The following is an 18974-nucleotide window of genomic DNA, read 5'->3' as shown; positions in this document are numbered from 1 at the left end:
TCTGACGGTGGCCAAAATCTGAGTTTTTTCCCTGAAACAGAGTAGAAATTCTTGTAGTCAGCCACAATCAGCCACCAGAGGTAACTGTCAGCAGCTTGAGGACCAGTTAATGTGTCGAATGTGGACAGCAATGTTATGAGCACAGGACTGCAAATCAGTCATATAACAGTACAGATATATCCCATGTTATGTTTTCTAACACACACAAAAAAAGTTTATATAACAAAACTCCTCAGCATTATGACAGCTCTTCCTCAGACTTAATCATTAAATTCCTGGGGATGAGAGAATTGGCAAAGTTACATAACACTTCTGGGACTGCAAAGCAACATAAGTAACTTGGTATTCTCAGGAAGCACCAACAGGCAAAGACATGGAGAAAACAAAGTATTAGCGTGATCTCACTGAGTGGTTGATGAATATTTATAACTGTGGTTAGTAAACTTAATTTTACTACTTACTTTGAGACTTGAAAAGTTAGCTTTGTTTAAGCCATATATGTGGTACAGCATCATGCAAGTTCGAGAATACTTTGAACTACTATAGTTTGATACCATCTTGTATATGCATTTGGGAATGACCTTTTTCGTCATTATTCATGAAGTTGTGAATTGTTGATTACAAATTTCCTTTTAAGTTCAGATCTAGATATCTGAAATGGTACAGGGAATGGTAGAAGAGCAATCTACTTTTTTTTTCGGGGATGGCATCTGCTGTTGACCATTTAGTCTATTTAAAGCAGTGCAGATGTAAGTCTGAGATCAGAAAGCTGGCTTTACAGTGAAGCCGAAAAGAGCAGAAGATTGATCTGGAACATTAATCAGAGTAGATCCTTTGATCTCATTTTGTACACTTTGGTCCCAGGATGTTGAATAAGGAAGCTGAGCTATGAACAGTAACTAACTGTTCCTTAAAAATCCTTTAGAAGTGATAACATTTAAAATTTAGGTAGTTGAAGCATGTCAGCTTTGTTTAAACACTGATTAGAAGTGTCCATTTGTAACAACAGCAACTGAGAAATCTAAAATTAAAACCTTTTACCATAGGGTACATAGTTATTTCCCTCACATCATCAGCATCCACAGTATTTTCCAATGATGTAGTGGAAGAAGTTGTTTTGTTTCAAATCAGATCAAAACCATGTACCATTATTGAAAAGAGCCAAGATGGCCAATCTGCACATAATAACGAGGGATGTGTGCCTAAAACTTCAGAATTCTTACTAGAACATTTGGAATTTTAGATATATTTAACACAAAGAAAATGGCTCAGGCTAGTTATTTCTTATGAGTGAGTACTGGCAAGGATTGTGTATTAGAAGATAGAATTATAAAGCACCTGAGCTATCTTGTTGCCTGGCCTATATGTTCTTCTGCAGCCATACAGAGTCACTCTCAGAGGGTACCTCCTATTCCATTTCGCCTGATTTACTTACTCTGCCCTTTCTAATAGAACTGTTTGCTGGAGGGATGGACTGGAAGAAGTTTTAACACAGTTAACTGAAGAAATAATGCTATCATCTCTTGACTTACACCTCTGTAATCTGCACTGCCCTCCAGAGTGGTACTCAGGTGTTATACTAGCATAAAACAGGCTCGTATCTTTTCAGGGATTTTGCTTTGGCCCCATTAAAGACTAAGACTCGATAAAACAGTTTTCCATGCTGATAAAACCTTACTTTTCCCTTAAATTTGGAAGGTTTTGTACACTGAATTTTTGAAAGGTGGAAATCTGAAGATGTAAACTGTAGTTTTTAGATTCCTGTAAGCCACAAAATGCATTTTGGTGAGTCTAGAGTTGCGTTTAGTCTAAAAAGAAAAAAGACTGATCATGATCACTAGGTATGTGAATGACACCGAAAAAGTGCTAGTATTACTCAAATATGAATTTTTAGGGGGCACAGTATTGCTTTACTGTGTATGTTTTGTTGTTATACCTAACTTTTGTGCTAAAAAATAAATTACGTTTACCTTGATGTGTCAAGGGGCTAGATGTGAGATAGCCTGGAAAAATATTGTTCAGGGAGTCTTCTACTTATTTTTGAGAAATAAACTCGTGCAACTCTTTTGTGGAGTTTTTGAATTTTTTGATTAAGTAAAATATCTATTTCAAGGGAGAGTGTTGAGTTGGCAATCAGGAGCAGCAGTGGGAAAATATAACCTTTATCTTATATCTTCCTATCTCTTTGTAGTCTTTTAGTGATTGCTTTTGCTTCTATAACTCCTATTTCTGTTGCCAGCATTTCACTTATGTGTGTTTGCTTAGGCACTAAATACCAATTTGGTGCCAATTTATACTACTTTGACACTTGCTTTGATTTTTCTAGCTATTTGACATAAATATTTTCACCATTTTATTACTCATTTCAGTTCTGTAATATCCCTTGAATCAGTACACTGTGATTATGAATTTAAGAACAGAGGCAAAAATTTATAGCTTTTTCTTTGGCTTTTTCTTTTGGGTTTCTTAGGTTGGAAGTTCCACAAATACACTCAAAGCTCTCCAGATGGCTCTTACTGATACTGACGCTCAGGCTATTTACCTCTTAACTGATGGGAGACCTGACCAGGTATTTCTGAAATTAGAAAACAGAAAATGCAATACTGTGGTGCTACAGTGATCGTGTCAGAAGGCTGAAGTAGGAGTATTGTACCTGTAGATCTGAGTCTTTTGAATGTTGTCATAATATTGAAAAATTACATCTAAGAAATGTGCTGTTTGTGAAGGAGTTTTGATTAGAAGCCTCCACCCACAGTCTCATCTTTGATCTTTGATAACTCATGAGTTATCAGTTCTCATAAGTTGTTTTAAAAATCTGGTAATTCATTAAACATTAAAGCTTTATGTTAGGATTTGTGTTAAATAAAATATATCCCTAATTTAGTACAAATATCTCATGAATTAAAATTCAGAAAATAATGGTGGTCCCGTGATATGGTTGGATTTAAATGTTAAAACCCCGCAATCTTGTGTAATGGCTTGAAAACCTGAAGAGAAAATGATTGATTGCAAATTAAAAAAAAAAACAAGTTTGTGTTCAACATTTTTCCCCAATGAACACACCAAATATATAACTAGATACCTTATTCCATTCTGTTGCAGAGCTTACACAAAGGCTATGTCATGTGTGAGGAGTAAGGATCTAATTATTAATTTACATTATTTTCATATAAAACTGTTAACCATTCATATTGTTCCTTTAGGTCTCTGTATGATACTGAATTCCATTTTTATCCTACTGAGTCAAATTTGATCACATGTAGGTGCAGTTCTGGAGCAGCAGCGGTCTGAGGTTGTTTTAAGCTTAGATTTAAGTGGATAACAAAATCAAAAGTATGCTTTTATTTTTGAAAGTGTTGTTACCATGACTTAAAATGATGCTATTTCATGTTATATCACATTATATATCATCAACTAAAACTGGAAAAATCTTGTTGATCAGATATAATGATGCAATTTTGATAGAACTGGGCTTTCAAACTGTAAGCATGGTGAAAACTAACTGGTATGCTGAGAATGGCATTTTAAAAATGCTTTATTTGCCCTTGAAAATTTACCTTAGTTGTAATGGTAGATATGAAGCTAAACTCTGACTTAGGTAAATAGCTGGCCTGAAGGGCACATAAAATTAATTACTGAAGCATATATAATAAATCTAGGATTCAGAAACCATCATAAACTTGCAGAAATAATTTCTTTGTACCTTGATAAGGAAGAAAAATGCTAAAGTCTCACTTTTCTTTTTGTTCTGGTTCTCTTGATAAAAGGAAAGCGGCCCATGAGGAAGGATGGGTTTATATGCTTCAAAGTCACTTCAATATCAAAATGTAAACCTGATTTAAATTAGCAGATGAGAAACTTTGACTTACATCTTTTCATGTTGTTTTTAATTTTAGTTTTAATCTTTGATATTTTCTGAAGACAAGTTGATTGTTATTGTCTGTCACTCATTAAAACTCAATTTACAACTGATCTAAATCTTTGCATTTTTTCACACTTTTGCTAGTTAAGAGCATGTATTCATATTTTATTGAAGAATAATTTGACTTAATGTACGTTTATTCAGATTGTTCACCTTAATATTTTTATTAAATTGGAAATTAATGAAAACTTCATTTCTTTTTACCTAGTTAATGTTAACATGTATGATTTATATTATACTTTTTATTTGAAAAAAATGAAATGACCAAGATTGCTTTTAACTATTAAAGTACAACAAACAAATATATTGCAAATACTAGCAGAAAGCTAAATTTATCAAGATTTATGACAGTATTCTGAACAACTAAAGTGTTACCAGAAGTTAGAGAACTGAGTCAATAATTTCTTTCTACCAGATCCTTCAACGTTTGTAGACATGGTAGATCTTTAACTTTCCCACCTAAATTTTATTTTTTTATTGGAGGAGGAACATTAGCTTTCCTACTTTCTCAGCCTGTATTTTGTTTCCTGGTATTGAATCAACTTGTCATTGAACTAATTTAGCTTAATAAAAATATCAAGTTACATACATCCAAAAATATTCAGTTATATGCATCCTGTGATACTAAATACCGATGTAGCTGTTTAATTTCCTATACTTTAATAACTTTCTTTAAAACTTCAGAAACAAAGAGTTCTTATTATATTATAATTTATGTTGCAATTTATTTTGTTAGTGTCCTATGCCTTAATGCACTATCACTGTTTCAAATTCAGTTTTAAATTAGATCATTTTATATAATTTTGAAATGGCAATCCATATAAAATGTATACTTTTAACTGATCTATATCTGTCTCTAAGTAACAGTATGACTGATATAAATTCTTACAAATTCTCCTTATTTTGATAAATACATTTCTAGATGCCACATGTTTAATATACATTTTTCGATTTTCAGCCTCCCCAAATAATTTTGGCTCAAGTCCAGCTTCACTGTAAAATTCCCATCCATACTGTATCCTTTAATTGTGATGATTTAGAAGCTAATAAATTTTTGTATGAACTATCTACCAAAACAGAGGGACGGTTTCATTATTACAACATTTATTCAACTGATCCTGATGCTGCGGAGTTTATTGTTGTGAGTATCTGAAAATAAATATGTTTGTTTCTTCGTGCTATTGAAGGAAGCACAGGACTCACATTGTTGTGATTTCATATTACAGTAGGCTATTTAAAAAAGTGTTAATCCTGTCAGATTTGAAGTGATGTGGAAGCAGTGAGTGTGACAATTTTTGCTTATGAAATTTTGTTACACCACAACAAAAAAGCCCAAATATGCAAAGCACATTTGTAGTCCTACTGTTGCAAAAAAAAACCCCCAAAAACTGAAAACCAAAATAAAAAAAAAATCTAAACCAAATTCAGCTTTGGAAGAAACGCACAGGAAATTTCTGAATAGACTAACAGAAACACCTGTTTAAAGCATATTCTTGTTTCAAACTAAAGTTAACAGTCAGTTAATTAGTTCCCCAAATTTTAGAAATGGTGATAGTGGAACAATGAGAAAAATCAGGAATAAGACAGTAGCTGGAAATTTAGAACTTTGCAGACAGCAATTAGAAGGAAGATGTGAAAATACTCCAGCTCTTGAAAGGCATCAGAGAGTGTACTGGGCAATTTTGGTGATGCTGCTGATTTGAACTGTATGATGCTGCACATGTTGGAAAGATGAGGGCCAGAGTCTGTGTTGTCCATCTCCAGACTTCTGGTCCTGTGGGAGTTGTAAAGGGATTGTCATTGGAATTTCCTTCCTGTTTCCCCCTGTAGTCCAAATGATTCCCAGTTAGTTTCAATATTTACTTGACGAGTATGTTTTTTACTTCCCATTTTTCAGAGACAGTATGTGATACAGCTGTAATCTGTAAAATGAAGGACAACAGCTGTGATGTACATATCTTGTATTGTATTTTATTTATTTACTTATTTACTTACTTGCTTGGAATGGGGGGAGCTACTGACCTCCTTACATGATTCAGAAATATGGCTGTTTATATCTCAAGGGGTAACTGGCTTGTTAGGGAATGCTTGCCCTTTTCCTAAAAAGGAAGAATAATTTGAAAAGCTGTATTGCCAAGCACAGTTTAATCTCATTTTCTATAAGCTTGTTCATACATACAGAGAGTGAATGAAACAAAATTTGATTTAGGAAACAGAGAGACTACTTGAAAAAGTACACAAAATTATGCAGCTGTCCTGAGTCATTATTCAAAATTATTATCAGAGCTTCATAGTTTCAGTTCAGAAATAAAGCATGTTTAGGAGTAATTGTAATAAAACATTTGATTTTCTTTTTGTTAGAATGAAGACATACGTCTTTTGAAAAGAGAGATTGAACAAGGAGAAACAGACCTAGAGAAAGTGAAGACCTTTCATGCCAAATGTCTGATGACGGATTGTTATAATGGGGAAAATGATCTAGAGAATAAGTATGTCTTCATACTGCTATTATGCTGATAAGAGATAGGAGCTGTTACATTTCTCCTTTTTCATTGTCTTGCATTTTTAACCCGTCATTCTCTTTTTAAAAGAAAGATTGTTGTTGATTTTTTTGTTTAAACTGTTACAGTAATGGAAAACAAAATTCTGATAAAATACACTAATACTGTGATTCCTGAAACAAAATTATCTCGAATATCTCAATAGTCTCAAATCATTAGGAACAATTAAAGCAAAGCGGTGAAAATATTTTTTTGTCTCCAGCACATGGTGAAGTTGTTCCCTCTGACCTAGCGAATTTCACGAAAAATTATTGTCCTATTGGTAGAGCTGGCTTGGTACTTCATGACTAAATTGCTACTCATTGGGATATGCTGATTGAAACATGAATTACATACAAAGGTATTTGTTTATAAGATGGCAAACACCATGAATGAAATTCAGCTTACTTCTTTTCATATTTCTGGTTTTACAGTGTGTGTCTAGAATCATAGAATCATAGAATGGTTAGGGCTGGAAGGGACCTTCAAAGGTCATCTAGTCCAACCCCCCTGCAAGGAACAGGGATATCTCCAACTAGATCAGGTTGCTCAGGGCCTTGTCCAACCTGGCCTTGAACGTCTCCAGGGATGGAGCATCCACCACCTCTCTGGGCAACCTGTTCCAGTGTTCTACCACTCTCATAGTAAAAAATTTTTTCCTAATATCCAACCTGAACCTACCTCCCTCTATTTTAAAACCATTACCCCTTGTCCTATCATAACTGGCCCTCCTGAACAGCCTCTCCCCATCTTTCCTGTAGGCCCCCTTGAGGTACTGGAAGACCGCTATAAGGTCACCCCGGAGCCTCCTCTTCTCCAGGCTGAACAGCCCCAACTCTTTCAGCCTGTCCTCATAGGAAAGGTGCTCCAGCCCTCTTATCATCTTCGTGGCCCTCCTCTGGACCCTCTCCAACTGGTCCATGTCCTTCTTATGTTGGGGGCTCCAGAACTGGACGCAGTACTCCAAGTGAGGTCTCACAAGGGCAGAGTAGAGGGGGAGAATCACCTCCCTCGACCTGCTGGCCACACTCCTCTTGATGCAGCCCAGGACGCGGTTGGCCTTCTGGGCCGCAAGAGCACATTGCCGGCTCATATTGAGCTTCTCGTCCACCAGTACTCCCAAGTCCTTCTCCTCAGGGCTGCTCTCGATCCAATCACCACCCAGTCTGTATTTATGCCTGGGATTGCCACGACCCAGATGTAGGACCTTGCATTTGGCCTGGTTAAACTTCATGAGGTTGGTACGGGCCCACCTCTCCAGCCTGTCAAGGTCCCTCTGGATGGCATCCCTCCCTTCCAGCGTGTCAACGGCACCACACAGCTTGGTGTCATCGGCGAACTTGCTGAGGGTGCACTCCATGCCACTGTCCACGTCACCGACAAAGATGTTGAAGAGGGTCGGGCCCAACACGGACCCCTGAGGGACGCCACTCGTGACCGGTCTCCACTTGGACATTGAGCCGTTGACCACTACTCTCTGAGTGCGGCCATTGAGCCAATTCCTTATCCACCGAGTGGTCCATCCATCAAACCCATGACTCTCTAATTTAGAGAGAAGAATGTCGTGCGGGACAGTGTCAAAAGCTTTGCACAAGTCCAGGTAGATGACATCCATTGGTCGACCCTTGTCCACCGATGCTGTCACCCCATCGTAAAAGGCCACCAAGTTGGTCAGGCACGATCTGCCTTTGGTGAAGCCATGTTGGCTGTCACCCACCACCTCCTTGCTCTCCATGTGCCTTAGCATGGTTCCCAGGAGAATCTGCTCCATGACCTTGCCAGGCACAGAGGTGAGGCTGACCGGTCTGTAGTTGCCCGGGTCCTCCTTGTTCCCCTTTTTAAAAATGGGGGTTATGTTCCCTCTCTTCCAGTCATCGGGGACCTCGCCAGACCGCCACGACTTCTCGAATACAATAGCCAGTGGCTTGGCAACTTCATCCGCCAGTTCCTTCAGGACCCGCGGATGGATCTCATCAGGTCCCATGGACTTGTGCACCTTCAAGTTCCTCAGATGTTCTCGAACCTGGTCTTCAAGTACAGTGGGCGGTGGTTCATCCTCACAGTCCCTGCTAGTTCTTTCCACAGCTTGGGTGGTAAGACAAGAGGCTTTACCATTGAAGACTGAGGCAAAAAATTCATTAAGTACCTCAGCCTTCTCTATGTCCCGGGTAACCAGAGCACCAGTATCCTTCCGGAGGGGGCCTACATTTTCTTTGGACTTCCTTTTGTCCCCTACATACCTATAGAAGCATTTCTTGTTGCTTTTTATATCCCTTGCCAAATTCAATTCCTTCAGGGCTTTAGCCTTCCTCACTTGATCCCTGGTCACTCTTACAGCTTCTCTGTATTCCTCCCAGGCTATCTGTCTCTGCTTCCACCCTCTGTAGGCTAACCTCTTCATTTTCAGTTGGTCCAGGAGCTCCTTGCTCATCCACGCTGGCCTCCTGGTGTTTTTGCCCGACTTGTTCTTCGTCGGGATGCACCTCTGCTGAGCTTGGAGAAGGTGCTCCTTGAATGTGGACCAACTTTCCTGGGCCCCTTGTCCCTCCAGGGCCACCTCCCACGGCACTTTGCCCATCAGGTGCTTCAAGAGGCCGAAGTCCGCCTTCTTGAAGTCTAGGGTACAGAGCTTGCTGAATGGTTTCCTTGCTGCCCCATGGATCTTGAACTCCACTGTGTCGTGGTCACTGCAGCCAAGGCTGTCCTTAAGTTTCACCTCACCCACCAGTCCCTCCCTGTTGGTGAGCACAAGGTCGAGCATGGCACCCCTCCTTGTCGGCTCCTCTATCATCTGCAGGAGGAAGTTGTCATCCACGCATTCCAGGAACCTCCTGGACTGCCTGTGCCCTGCTGTATTGTCTCTCCAACAGATGTCAGGGTGGTTGAAGTCCCCCATGAGGACCAGGGCTTGTGACCGCGAGGCTGCTCCTATCTGGCTATAAAGCGCCTCATCTGCTCTGTCCTCCTGGCCAGGTGGCCTGTAACAGACCCCTACCGTAACATCCCCTATCCGTCTCCGTCCTCTAATCTTGACCCATAAGCTCTCTGTCAGCTCCTCCTCCGACCCCAGGCGAAGCTCCACGCATTCCAGCCGGTTGCTGACATAGAGAGCGACACCCCCTCCTCGTCTCCCCTTCCTGTCCTTTCTAAAAAGCTTATACCCCTCCATGTTGACACTCCAGTCATAGGAGTCGTCCCACCACGTCTCCGTGATGCCAATAAGGTCGTAGCCCTGCTCATGTGCACGCATCTCCAGCTCATCCTGTTTATTTCCCATGCTGCGTGCGTTGGTGTACATACACTTCAGCTGGGCCTCCGACAAAGCCGACTCGCTGGCTGGAGCGACAGGGGTTCTCTTGGACGGCAGTGTAAGTTCGTTTGAACATACCTGCGATCCTTCCCCAGCCTCTGGACCCTCAGTGCTGGCACTGGTGCCATGCTGACAGCGGTATGAATCTGACTTCTTGGCTGGAGCGGCTGGAATTCCCTTCTTCTGTTCTACGGGTACTTCCACCATATCTTTATCATTCTTGATATTCCCCCCCTCCCCCTTCAAATCTAGTTTAAAGCCCTGCCAATGAGCCCTGCCAATGAGCCCAATGAGTCTGTATGTTCATGCCATATTTATCCTTACTTTTTATCAAAAGATAAGTTATTGCATCATTAAAAATATTTTCATGTTCATCATCAGTTGAAAAACATGTTGAAAATCTCATGGTGCCAAGAATGACTGTTCAAAAAGAGGTCTTTTCACAGTGTACTGAAGGCAGGCTCCTTAGCCACTGTTGAGAAGTTTTCTGCATGTCTGATTACACTGAGTTTCTGTTTGAGGAACAAACAGAGACCTAGCTTCAAACATGAAATTGCTTGCAATTTCTACAGGAGCGCAGCCTTACTAAAAAATAGCTTGCCCAGTGCATTATTTATCCGTGCAGTAATAGTACAAAAGCAAAAAAGCAAATTAAAAAAAAAAAAAAATCAGATTTTTAAGATTGAAATCTATTAAAAACTGTAAGTTAAAATAAAAGTATTAAAAATAAAGTAAAATAAATTAAAAGTGAAAAGTGCTGTGGAACAATTTCATACGTGTGGAGGGCCGATAGGATGTCCAGTGTAAAAATAGAGATAAGCGTTTATTTCAGAATTTGCATGTTTTATTTTTTATTAATGCTGGGATGCAGATTTATGTGGGGGTGTGTGTATATATATGTGCATATATATTTGTATGTGTGTGTCAGTTATTTTCATTGCTGATGATAGGTTTATTCCTTCCCCCAAGATTCAAAGTGGTTATTACAGAACATTCTGACCTTATAAAAAATATATGAGGGTGTTGCCTTAAAAGTAATGAACATCTTTTAAATAGACTAAGAAACTTCTTTTAAATAGCTCAAAAAACTAAGAATATTTTAACCTCCTTTGAACTTCCCTTTGAAATGCAGACTAGGATAATAGAGAAAATATTTTGCACTGCTGGAAGCATTTGAAATGAGTATTTAAATTACCAGATGACTTCAGCTTAGCTTTTTTTTTTTTAACCAGTGTTATATGTTTGAAGTAATTTCTTGCTTGTTTTTTCTTTTTGTCACTTACAAGCAGTAGCCACAAGCAGACACATACTGAGTCTTCTGTAACCGAACACGTTGAGGAGCTGGGTACTACTCTTAGCAGCAGGCTGTGCTGTGCTTCAGAAGAGCCAGCACTGACACGACATCAGCAAACCCAGCAAACCACTGCTGACAGTCCAGCCCAAAGGAAGAAAGCATTGTTTGCAGGTAAGACTAATGTGAACTGTGGTTGTTGGCAGAATTCATTCACTAATCAGAAAAGATTCTCTTGAAAATAGCAAAAAGCATCCTTCGTTGCAGAAACAAATGAAGCCTCTGATGATTTAAATAACCATCTTTCTGAAATTCTAACTCACTTTTCTTCATTTTTACTTTTCAGCCATCTTACTCATTTGACCCAAACAGACAACCGTCTGCTCGTTTATGCTTCGTCATAGGCCCTATGATGAAAGAGTAACCATTTTGACAGAATGTTTTAAAAGCTCTGCAAGCAGTTTTTTCCTAGGAGATATTAAACCCTTATTTCTTTTTATTCTAAATGGGTACATCATTGGCAAGGATGAAGAGCTGATCTATGTTTCACTAGTTAAAGCACCACTTACACTACTATTTCTCCTTACTACACCTGTAACACTGTGTCTCCCTTTGAACAGTTCTATGTCTGGCAGTCTGAACCCAAACTTACCTGCCTGATGTGAGAGAAGTCTTCATCCTTGGGAAAGTACAAAGTACAAATTAGTGCTGAAGTAATGTTGTGTTTGAGGTCTAGTGTAGGCAGTCCCTTAAAAATTGGGACTGGATACCAAAGAAGAACTGAAAAATCCCAGGCATGTATTTGAGCAGTAAGTTAACTCTTCCTTTCTTTCCCCTTCAACACCTGCAGAGCAAACAAAGACGAGCCTGCTGCGAATCCTGAGCCACAGCGTGAAATCTCGGGAAGAAAGCTCAGAGGATGGAACATCTCCTGAAAAAAAGAGTTGTTCTATCAAAAAGAGCGTGAAATGTACAACCACTTTCAAAGGCAAGTTGGCAGAACAGGAAGCTCTGGGTGGGAGCAGCTGATGACGTTTCTCCTGCTGTGTTTGTGCACCTCATTTGAGGTAAAACTGTGCAGATCTGCAGTACAAAGGATCAAACGCAGCAGAGATGCAGAGAGCTGGACACGCAGGAGTGTATTTTAGCAAGGTCCTTGCAGCTGCAGCCAGACTCCTGCCAGTGCCCAAACTCTTCGGTTTACAACAGCTTAGTTATGTCCGCAGTGTGTGGCAGCTGTGATGCAGCTATGACTGCTGAAAGGATATCACAGTCGCTTCTTATCAACGGACTATATAGAGCTTGAGAATCTTAGAATACAGTAATAGATTGTTGTTGTGATAGAGTAATTTGTACTTGTGTTCAACGTTAAGGTTGAAGGTGAGAGTGGTGGTTCTAATTCTGTGATACCAACGTAAAAGGAGGTAGCACTTCATTAAGAGGCTTAGACTTGCAGAAAACCTGCTCTCTGGGACAGATGCTTATGTAGAGACAAAAGTGTTTCCAATGGGGCTTGGATATACATCCAGATAGTTTTAATTCCTCTCAGTAATTCATGCAGCTCTGAACTTTATGATAGCTCCTCTAAGTTGTTTGTTATTTTTGCATTTCAGTGCCTGATTTTTAGTTCTTTATATACATTTTATACAGATTTTCCTAGAGATATACCTTAAATTAGCCACTCCTGGCCATCTCGTTAATGACAGTACTTGGTATCACATCTTGAATTGGGGAATAAACTAGTTGATCTTTCTTTTTGGGTTGTAAGAAATAAATACAAATAAAGTTCATTTTTTTTAAAATAAATTATTCCCCACCTGTTTTATACATTTCCTCATTGATTAATTAGGGCTCATGAGGCATATAGTAACACTGTTACTATTGATCAGGCACCAAGAAACACAGGAAACATAGTTCTCATTGAGTAATATAGCAAATGAAACAGACATTATTGTGTAGTCTTTGTGACACTGCTAGTAGGCTCAAATGAAAAAAATTATGCTATTGTATGTCAGCTTATTTATGTATACTTTTGTGTGTGCAAAAACTGTGAGATAATGAAATGCAAATATTTTATCTTAGATCTGAAAATGCAGAAAGCTGTGAAAAGGACATCTAAAAGGTATGTGTGTGCATATGTCAAAAATTATAGTTTATATTTTTCTTCAGTCATTTCAAGCTTCTCAAAAGTATTTCTACCTTATGCTACATCTTACAGCCTCTTTTTTTCTAGTTCTTTAGATATCCCTTCGGCTGTTTGGTTAAAGACTCATGGCTTGGTTGCTAGGCGACTCACCATCATGGATGCCTTAGCTCCTACAGCTATCCCTCATGGTACCAAATACATCCCAGTTCTGGACAAGCATGTAGTTTCTAAAGTATTTGATGAGGTAAAAGTATTACGCTGTTTCAAAGAGAACGTAAAACTTGGTACTGTTTTCAAAAGGATTTTTTTTATTCACTTCTACAAATGTAGTTGCATTCTCTAGTGCTCATTTCACATGGTTGATGTGCACTAAATGTATAATACATATCTGAATGTTCATTCATGCATCAGTAAGATGGTAAAACTGATAGTTAATAGTATTTCTTGCAGACTTTACCTTTAAGTTGTAGAACTATGTATTTTTCTTTCACAATTACCAGTTGATGGCAGTGTGCAGCCATCAGGTGTTCAGTAATTTCTTGACCACCATAGCCTCTACTGGTACATATTAATTCACTGGAGTATGTATTTTAGGTCCATAAAGTCATTTGGAACACTGTGCAGGTGCAGAGTTTGTGGATTTGAGCATTCACAAGGTTTACATGTGTCCACTAAGACCTTTTGAAAAGTATTGGAATTCAGTAATTAAAATTTAATTCTGATAGTTGTGGACAATTGTGAGATTCTGGAGGCAAAAAATTCACAATTAATTGTGTAACATGAAGCTCTAACAGCCATTCCATTTGAAGGAAATCCATTTTGTGACAAATTGCTTTAATTCTTCCTGTGTGATCCATTCTATGAAAGTCCTATGAATATGTTGCAGCTCATTTTAGCTAATAAAACCTGTTTCTTTAAACAATACTCAAATGAAAAGCTAACCAGCATGTGTTTATGTAATTAGGGGAAAGCAAGGGTTTTGGAATAGATGTGATATAGAGCCCAAGTAAAATATTTCTAACAGATCTACACATTCGTACATTTTAAAGTTTTCATGTTTGTTTTTTAAATTTAGGAATGGGAATTTTTGCTATAGCATGCAGTTTGTGAAAGCAAAACCAGATCCTCTGTTTTAGTAAAAGCAAGTCAAACCCAAGATCTTTAAGGATTTTTTTTTTTTCAGTGTGAGATTTTTTTGGTATGCAATAAAAAGATGGCTTTTTTGTATCATTTTAACATTTCAGATGTAAAATAGCCATTCAAAAAAAATCAAATAGTCAATGATTACAAAACTGTGCAAAACAATCTACTGTAAGTGAAATGTCAAACGAAAGACATTGTGACTTTCACATAACTCTTAACAACCGATTTCTGAGCAGTCACTTCTTTTCCCATCTTCTTCTGAACACACCTACAAAGTAGAGCTCTTTCTACCGTATTTCTAAATGAAGGCTCCTTCAAATCCTTTCCAGACAATCCTGAGCTGCATTTGAACTGCTATTTGCAAAACCAGTAGTCTATAAGACATAATCATCTTTGAAAATAGTCAAAGCTATGGTTGAGCAAGTGACACAGGTAATTTTTAATGGTAGTTCATGGGAGCCTATGGTAATCTAGTTCAGGGCTGAGTTAATTTCAGTGTTTTAGAATGAACAGCTGCTGTACAGAGTCTAAGCAGTGATCCATGAGCTTTCTTTAGAGTCAGGGATATAAACACAAAATAATATAACATTTTTTACCACTTTTTCGTACCTGCTAATTCCCATTAGTTGTATAGAGACACACAGAATTATTGTTCTATGTGTAGAAGCATGGATTTTTTTTTTCTGGACCTTAAGCAAGGTATAGAAAGGAAAAAAGAAAGTTGGGGGTTGCACACGAGGCGGAGCCAGTGGAATTCATAAGCTATGGAACCCATTCTCCCTCAAGCCTCATGGCAGGATATCAAGGAAAAGCAGAAAATAGGTTCTGGGACTAGACATAGAGCTTGAATAGGAGACATTAACAAATTGATTAAGAATCTTGATTATTCCAGTACTTCAGAAGATTTCATGGATGATAATAAATGTACAGACATTTTTGCATTCTTCCTTCTGAGATCTTCGTTTTCTCGGTGTGAAATGCAGACATCCTGTTTGCTTTTCTGGGGATAATATAATTTTTATTTTCGGCCTTTGTTAGCAGTGATGATGGAGTAACTATAAGCAGTTTTCCTACCTTGGAGATGCATCAAGCAGAAGGTTTCCATGACAACTATTCATTAGCAAGAGACTGGCCTGTTGTTTTCAGTTCTGTGTGACTTGTCAGTTTCACCTGAGTTCTTTCAAAGAGGTTAATTCATCAAACTACCCATCAGATTCATATCCAGAAAAAAAAATAGTTTGGAGGCTTGTCTAAGTTATGCTGTGGTAGTCCTGGAGCAAACCTTCCCTATAGAACCATCTGAGTATCTGTTGCAGATTGTGGCATCTTAAGTACAGCTTTGCAAGTCAAGGAGTTTTGACTCAATGCTTTGCTCAGAAGAATCAAGTACAGATTCAGCCAACCAAAACATCTTATTTGGCCTAAAGTAAGAAAGATTTTTCTAGGGTTGTTGTGCTTTGGTTTTGTCTTTAAAAATTTGGAATTTTGGTTTTGAAATAAAAGCCATTTTGAAACAAGTGAATTCTTTTGATAGGAAAGTTTAAGTATTTAATTTAGAAAAATGACAAAACATTTTGGCACTAAAAAAGCTTCCCTGTGATTTCTTTCTGCTGAATCTGTCAAATTTCATTTGACTTCGTGAGCAGTTTTCATTGCTTTCAAAGCATGCATAATATTTCAAGTTTATTATTTGCTAAGAACACATTCCATTCTGGTTTTATTCTTCAATACTGTAATAATGTGTTTATGTTTGCCCCTCATATTCTATTCAAAGAGTTCTATAAACTGTATTAAATATTCATTTTGCAAATGATGCTGTTTGTTCTTGGAGTTACTCTGGGAATTTGTAAGGGAATGTAGGAGAGGGCTTCTACCTGGTGAAGCCCTGCTAAACTTTTATAAACTTGATTTAAGTAACATAACAGACAACAGTATGGAACTAGAAGACGTATACTCTCAGTTCTTTGCCTTTGAGCTTTCAAATTCCGCCTGGAAATGACAAGTAGCCAGATTTCATGGCTCACAGTTCTGGGAAGAGATTTACCTCATCTGTCTCTGGTAAAATACTTCACTGACATGTTCCCATTAACTTGAGCTTGTAAGTGATCTTAAGATTAATTTAACATGAGGAGTTGATGTGATCTGGCACTGATGTGACACAGATGTATTAAACAGAGGGAAGACATCTTCAGAAAAAGAGAGAAACATAAAGTCACACCACAGCTCCTGAAAAAATGGCCATACAGCAGTAATTAGGAATCCAGCTAGGCTGTGATGATTCAAACACAAATAAAACATCACTGAAAAATGTTCTCAATTAAAGAAGTCACTTTATGGTTTTATTTTCTGAGTGCTTGCCGTATTCCCTCAACACGGGTTTTAGTTTTTATTTAAATTGAACCTCATCCATCTCTTTGTCATCTATATCCTGATCTCAGACAGGCACTTGGAGAATCTTTCCATTCAACCCTATGTATTGAAGACAGTTTTGGGGAGAGTAACATTCTCCATCTTCTCCATTTCTTTCTTGGATTTTTTCTGTTTATAATAATCATCAGGCCATGTTATATAAAATAGCTTTTCTTATACAGACTGCTGAGTAATTTGAGAGGCTGAATGATGGTGGGGCTTTGAACTGAGAGATGGAAAAGAATCTTTCCTCCTTTCTGTCACCCTTTTCTACCATTTTCTCTGCCTTTTGAAGATCTACTTGTAAGTGTATGACTTTCTGTTTTATAATTAAGTTGACTTATGTAGATGCTGTGTTGTGAGATTTGAAAGGTATTGAAATTGCTGATTCTGACCAACCTAGTTAGGTTCCTAAGCATTATTGTGGTTAATTAAGACTAGTTTCAGTGAGCAATATCCACTGTGTTGACTTGGCTGATCAGTGTGGTGGTGAAAAATATCTCTATCTCTAGTAGTTTGATTCCTTAGAAAATATGGTCCTCCAGAATAAGAGTATTCCATACACTTAAATAAGTAACAATGACACTTGTATGCTAGAATTAGATGCTAATAAGAGAGTGTTGTTTTAAAGCAATGCAATCTGGAATATGGTCATGATCGAGACATGCTTGTCACCTATCTGACCTATCTTTCCACTATTAGAGTGACTTTTTTGATAGTACTGATTTAGTTAAAATTAACTAGGAGTTAGGAATCTTAATTTGCAATTTCTACATAAAAAGATTGTATCATTTCAGAAGATTTTATTAACAGGCTGGAAACTGTGTCTTAATTCTGACATTTCTTTGGGGAGCTCAGATTTTTCTTTCTGCAGCCTTCCAGTGTTTCTTCTGTCTGTTTTGATTCTTGGACACGGACTCATGGGCATTCAGTTATTCTGGCCAAGGAAAAGTTATACGATAAATGCAGTCTTTGTCTTTTATTGTGTAATAGATGTTGCCATTGGCCCATGTTAGCAACGACAAGAAGCGGATCACGCTAATTAATCCTCAGGCAGTGAATCTTGATGCCTATAAAGAGAAGCTGGAAGAAGCGATCAAGTCCTATGAAAGGCAAGTCTACTCACCAGAAATTTACCATGTTTGCAGTCTAATTTCAGTGGATGCAGTCTTACGTAGTGGATATTTGCTCACACATGCTTTGCTCAATACTTATAATTCCGCCCATTGACCCCCTTTAATCCACCATCAGCCTGTAGGAGAAATTAAGGAAAAACATGTAGAATGAAAAAACAGATAACAGACAAGGAGATAATAATTTATTTTTTTTTACTTTCTGGGAATAAACCAGAAAGCAATCTTCCCTGAGGAAGAATACCCCCTAAATATACAGTAGTAGCTAGACTTTTAACTTACAATTAAGCTCCTAAATAGACTGACATTTAAATTAGTGGCCTGCTTTTTGCTGCCAGCTGCCTAGCACCTGAGTATGGATGCAAGAGTGTAACTGAAGCACTTATAAGATCCTGACAATTTAACATATTTTTTTTGAGAAAGATATGCATTGTGCTTATTAACTAAATGTTGGTAAAAGCTCATCAGAAGTAAACAGGACAAGGACGTTATATCTCTAAGCTATTTCTTTCCTTGATCTAACTTTGTACATTTTTTTTTTTTTGAAGCAATGCAATTATTTGACTACTAATGTCATTCAGTAATCTTATGAGAGCTTAGACTAGAATTGTTTTAATAAATGAGATATCTTTTGAGGCTGTATTCTATTAACATTTACAGATGTTATTATTTTATATGATCAAAAAACCCTTGATGAGAAGTGTTTTGTCTTTGTTTTTTGATGAATTCCACTGAGGCCCTTTAAGGTTTGTTTTTTTTTTCTCTGTAGCTCTATGATCATACCAGTTCTTTTGAAAGCATGTAATAGGTCTCTTTTTCATTCCTATTTCCTATATCTAAAGGTATCCGTTTTTTGTGGTAAAAAAAAAAAAAAGAATTATGGTTTGCAAATGCTGCTTGCTGTGTCTAATATTAATGGAAGTCAGTGAAGAAAAATCTATTGGTTTTGTGTGCTCTGTAACTGAGACAATACTGTTATTAACAGGCTGATGAAGAAGAACTAGAAATCTGGATTTGTCACTCATTTTGATAGATGATTCAAGTGGTATATTTTTGATGGTGACTTCTGAAAAAACATTC

General features: G+C 37.8%; 1 protein-coding gene across 1 annotated transcript in view; it reads left to right on the top strand.

Annotated features, from left to right (window-relative positions):
* The window catches only part of VWA3B (von Willebrand factor A domain containing 3B), a 71278-nt gene that overhangs the window by 29775 nt on the left and 22529 nt on the right, over positions 1-18974 (top strand). Inside the window, exons 13-19 of the mRNA XM_086615752.1 lie at positions 2471-2569; positions 4881-5063; positions 6284-6411; positions 11059-11237; positions 11914-12051; positions 13305-13453; positions 17755-17873. Coding sequence (XP_086471878.1) covers positions 2471-2569; positions 4881-5063; positions 6284-6411; positions 11059-11237; positions 11914-12051; positions 13305-13453; positions 17755-17873 — 995 coding nt within the window. The remainder of the gene's footprint in view (positions 1-2470; positions 2570-4880; positions 5064-6283; positions 6412-11058; positions 11238-11913; positions 12052-13304; positions 13454-17754; positions 17874-18974) is intronic.

Source organism: Tauraco erythrolophus, chromosome 1 (genome assembly GCF_009769465.1).
Source record: "Tauraco erythrolophus isolate bTauEry1 chromosome 1, bTauEry1.pri, whole genome shotgun sequence".
NCBI classification, from domain to species: domain Eukaryota; kingdom Metazoa; phylum Chordata; class Aves; order Musophagiformes; family Musophagidae; genus Tauraco; species Tauraco erythrolophus.
Note: the sequence above shows the minus strand (reverse complement) of the source record. Positions and strands in the feature narration are given on the sequence as shown.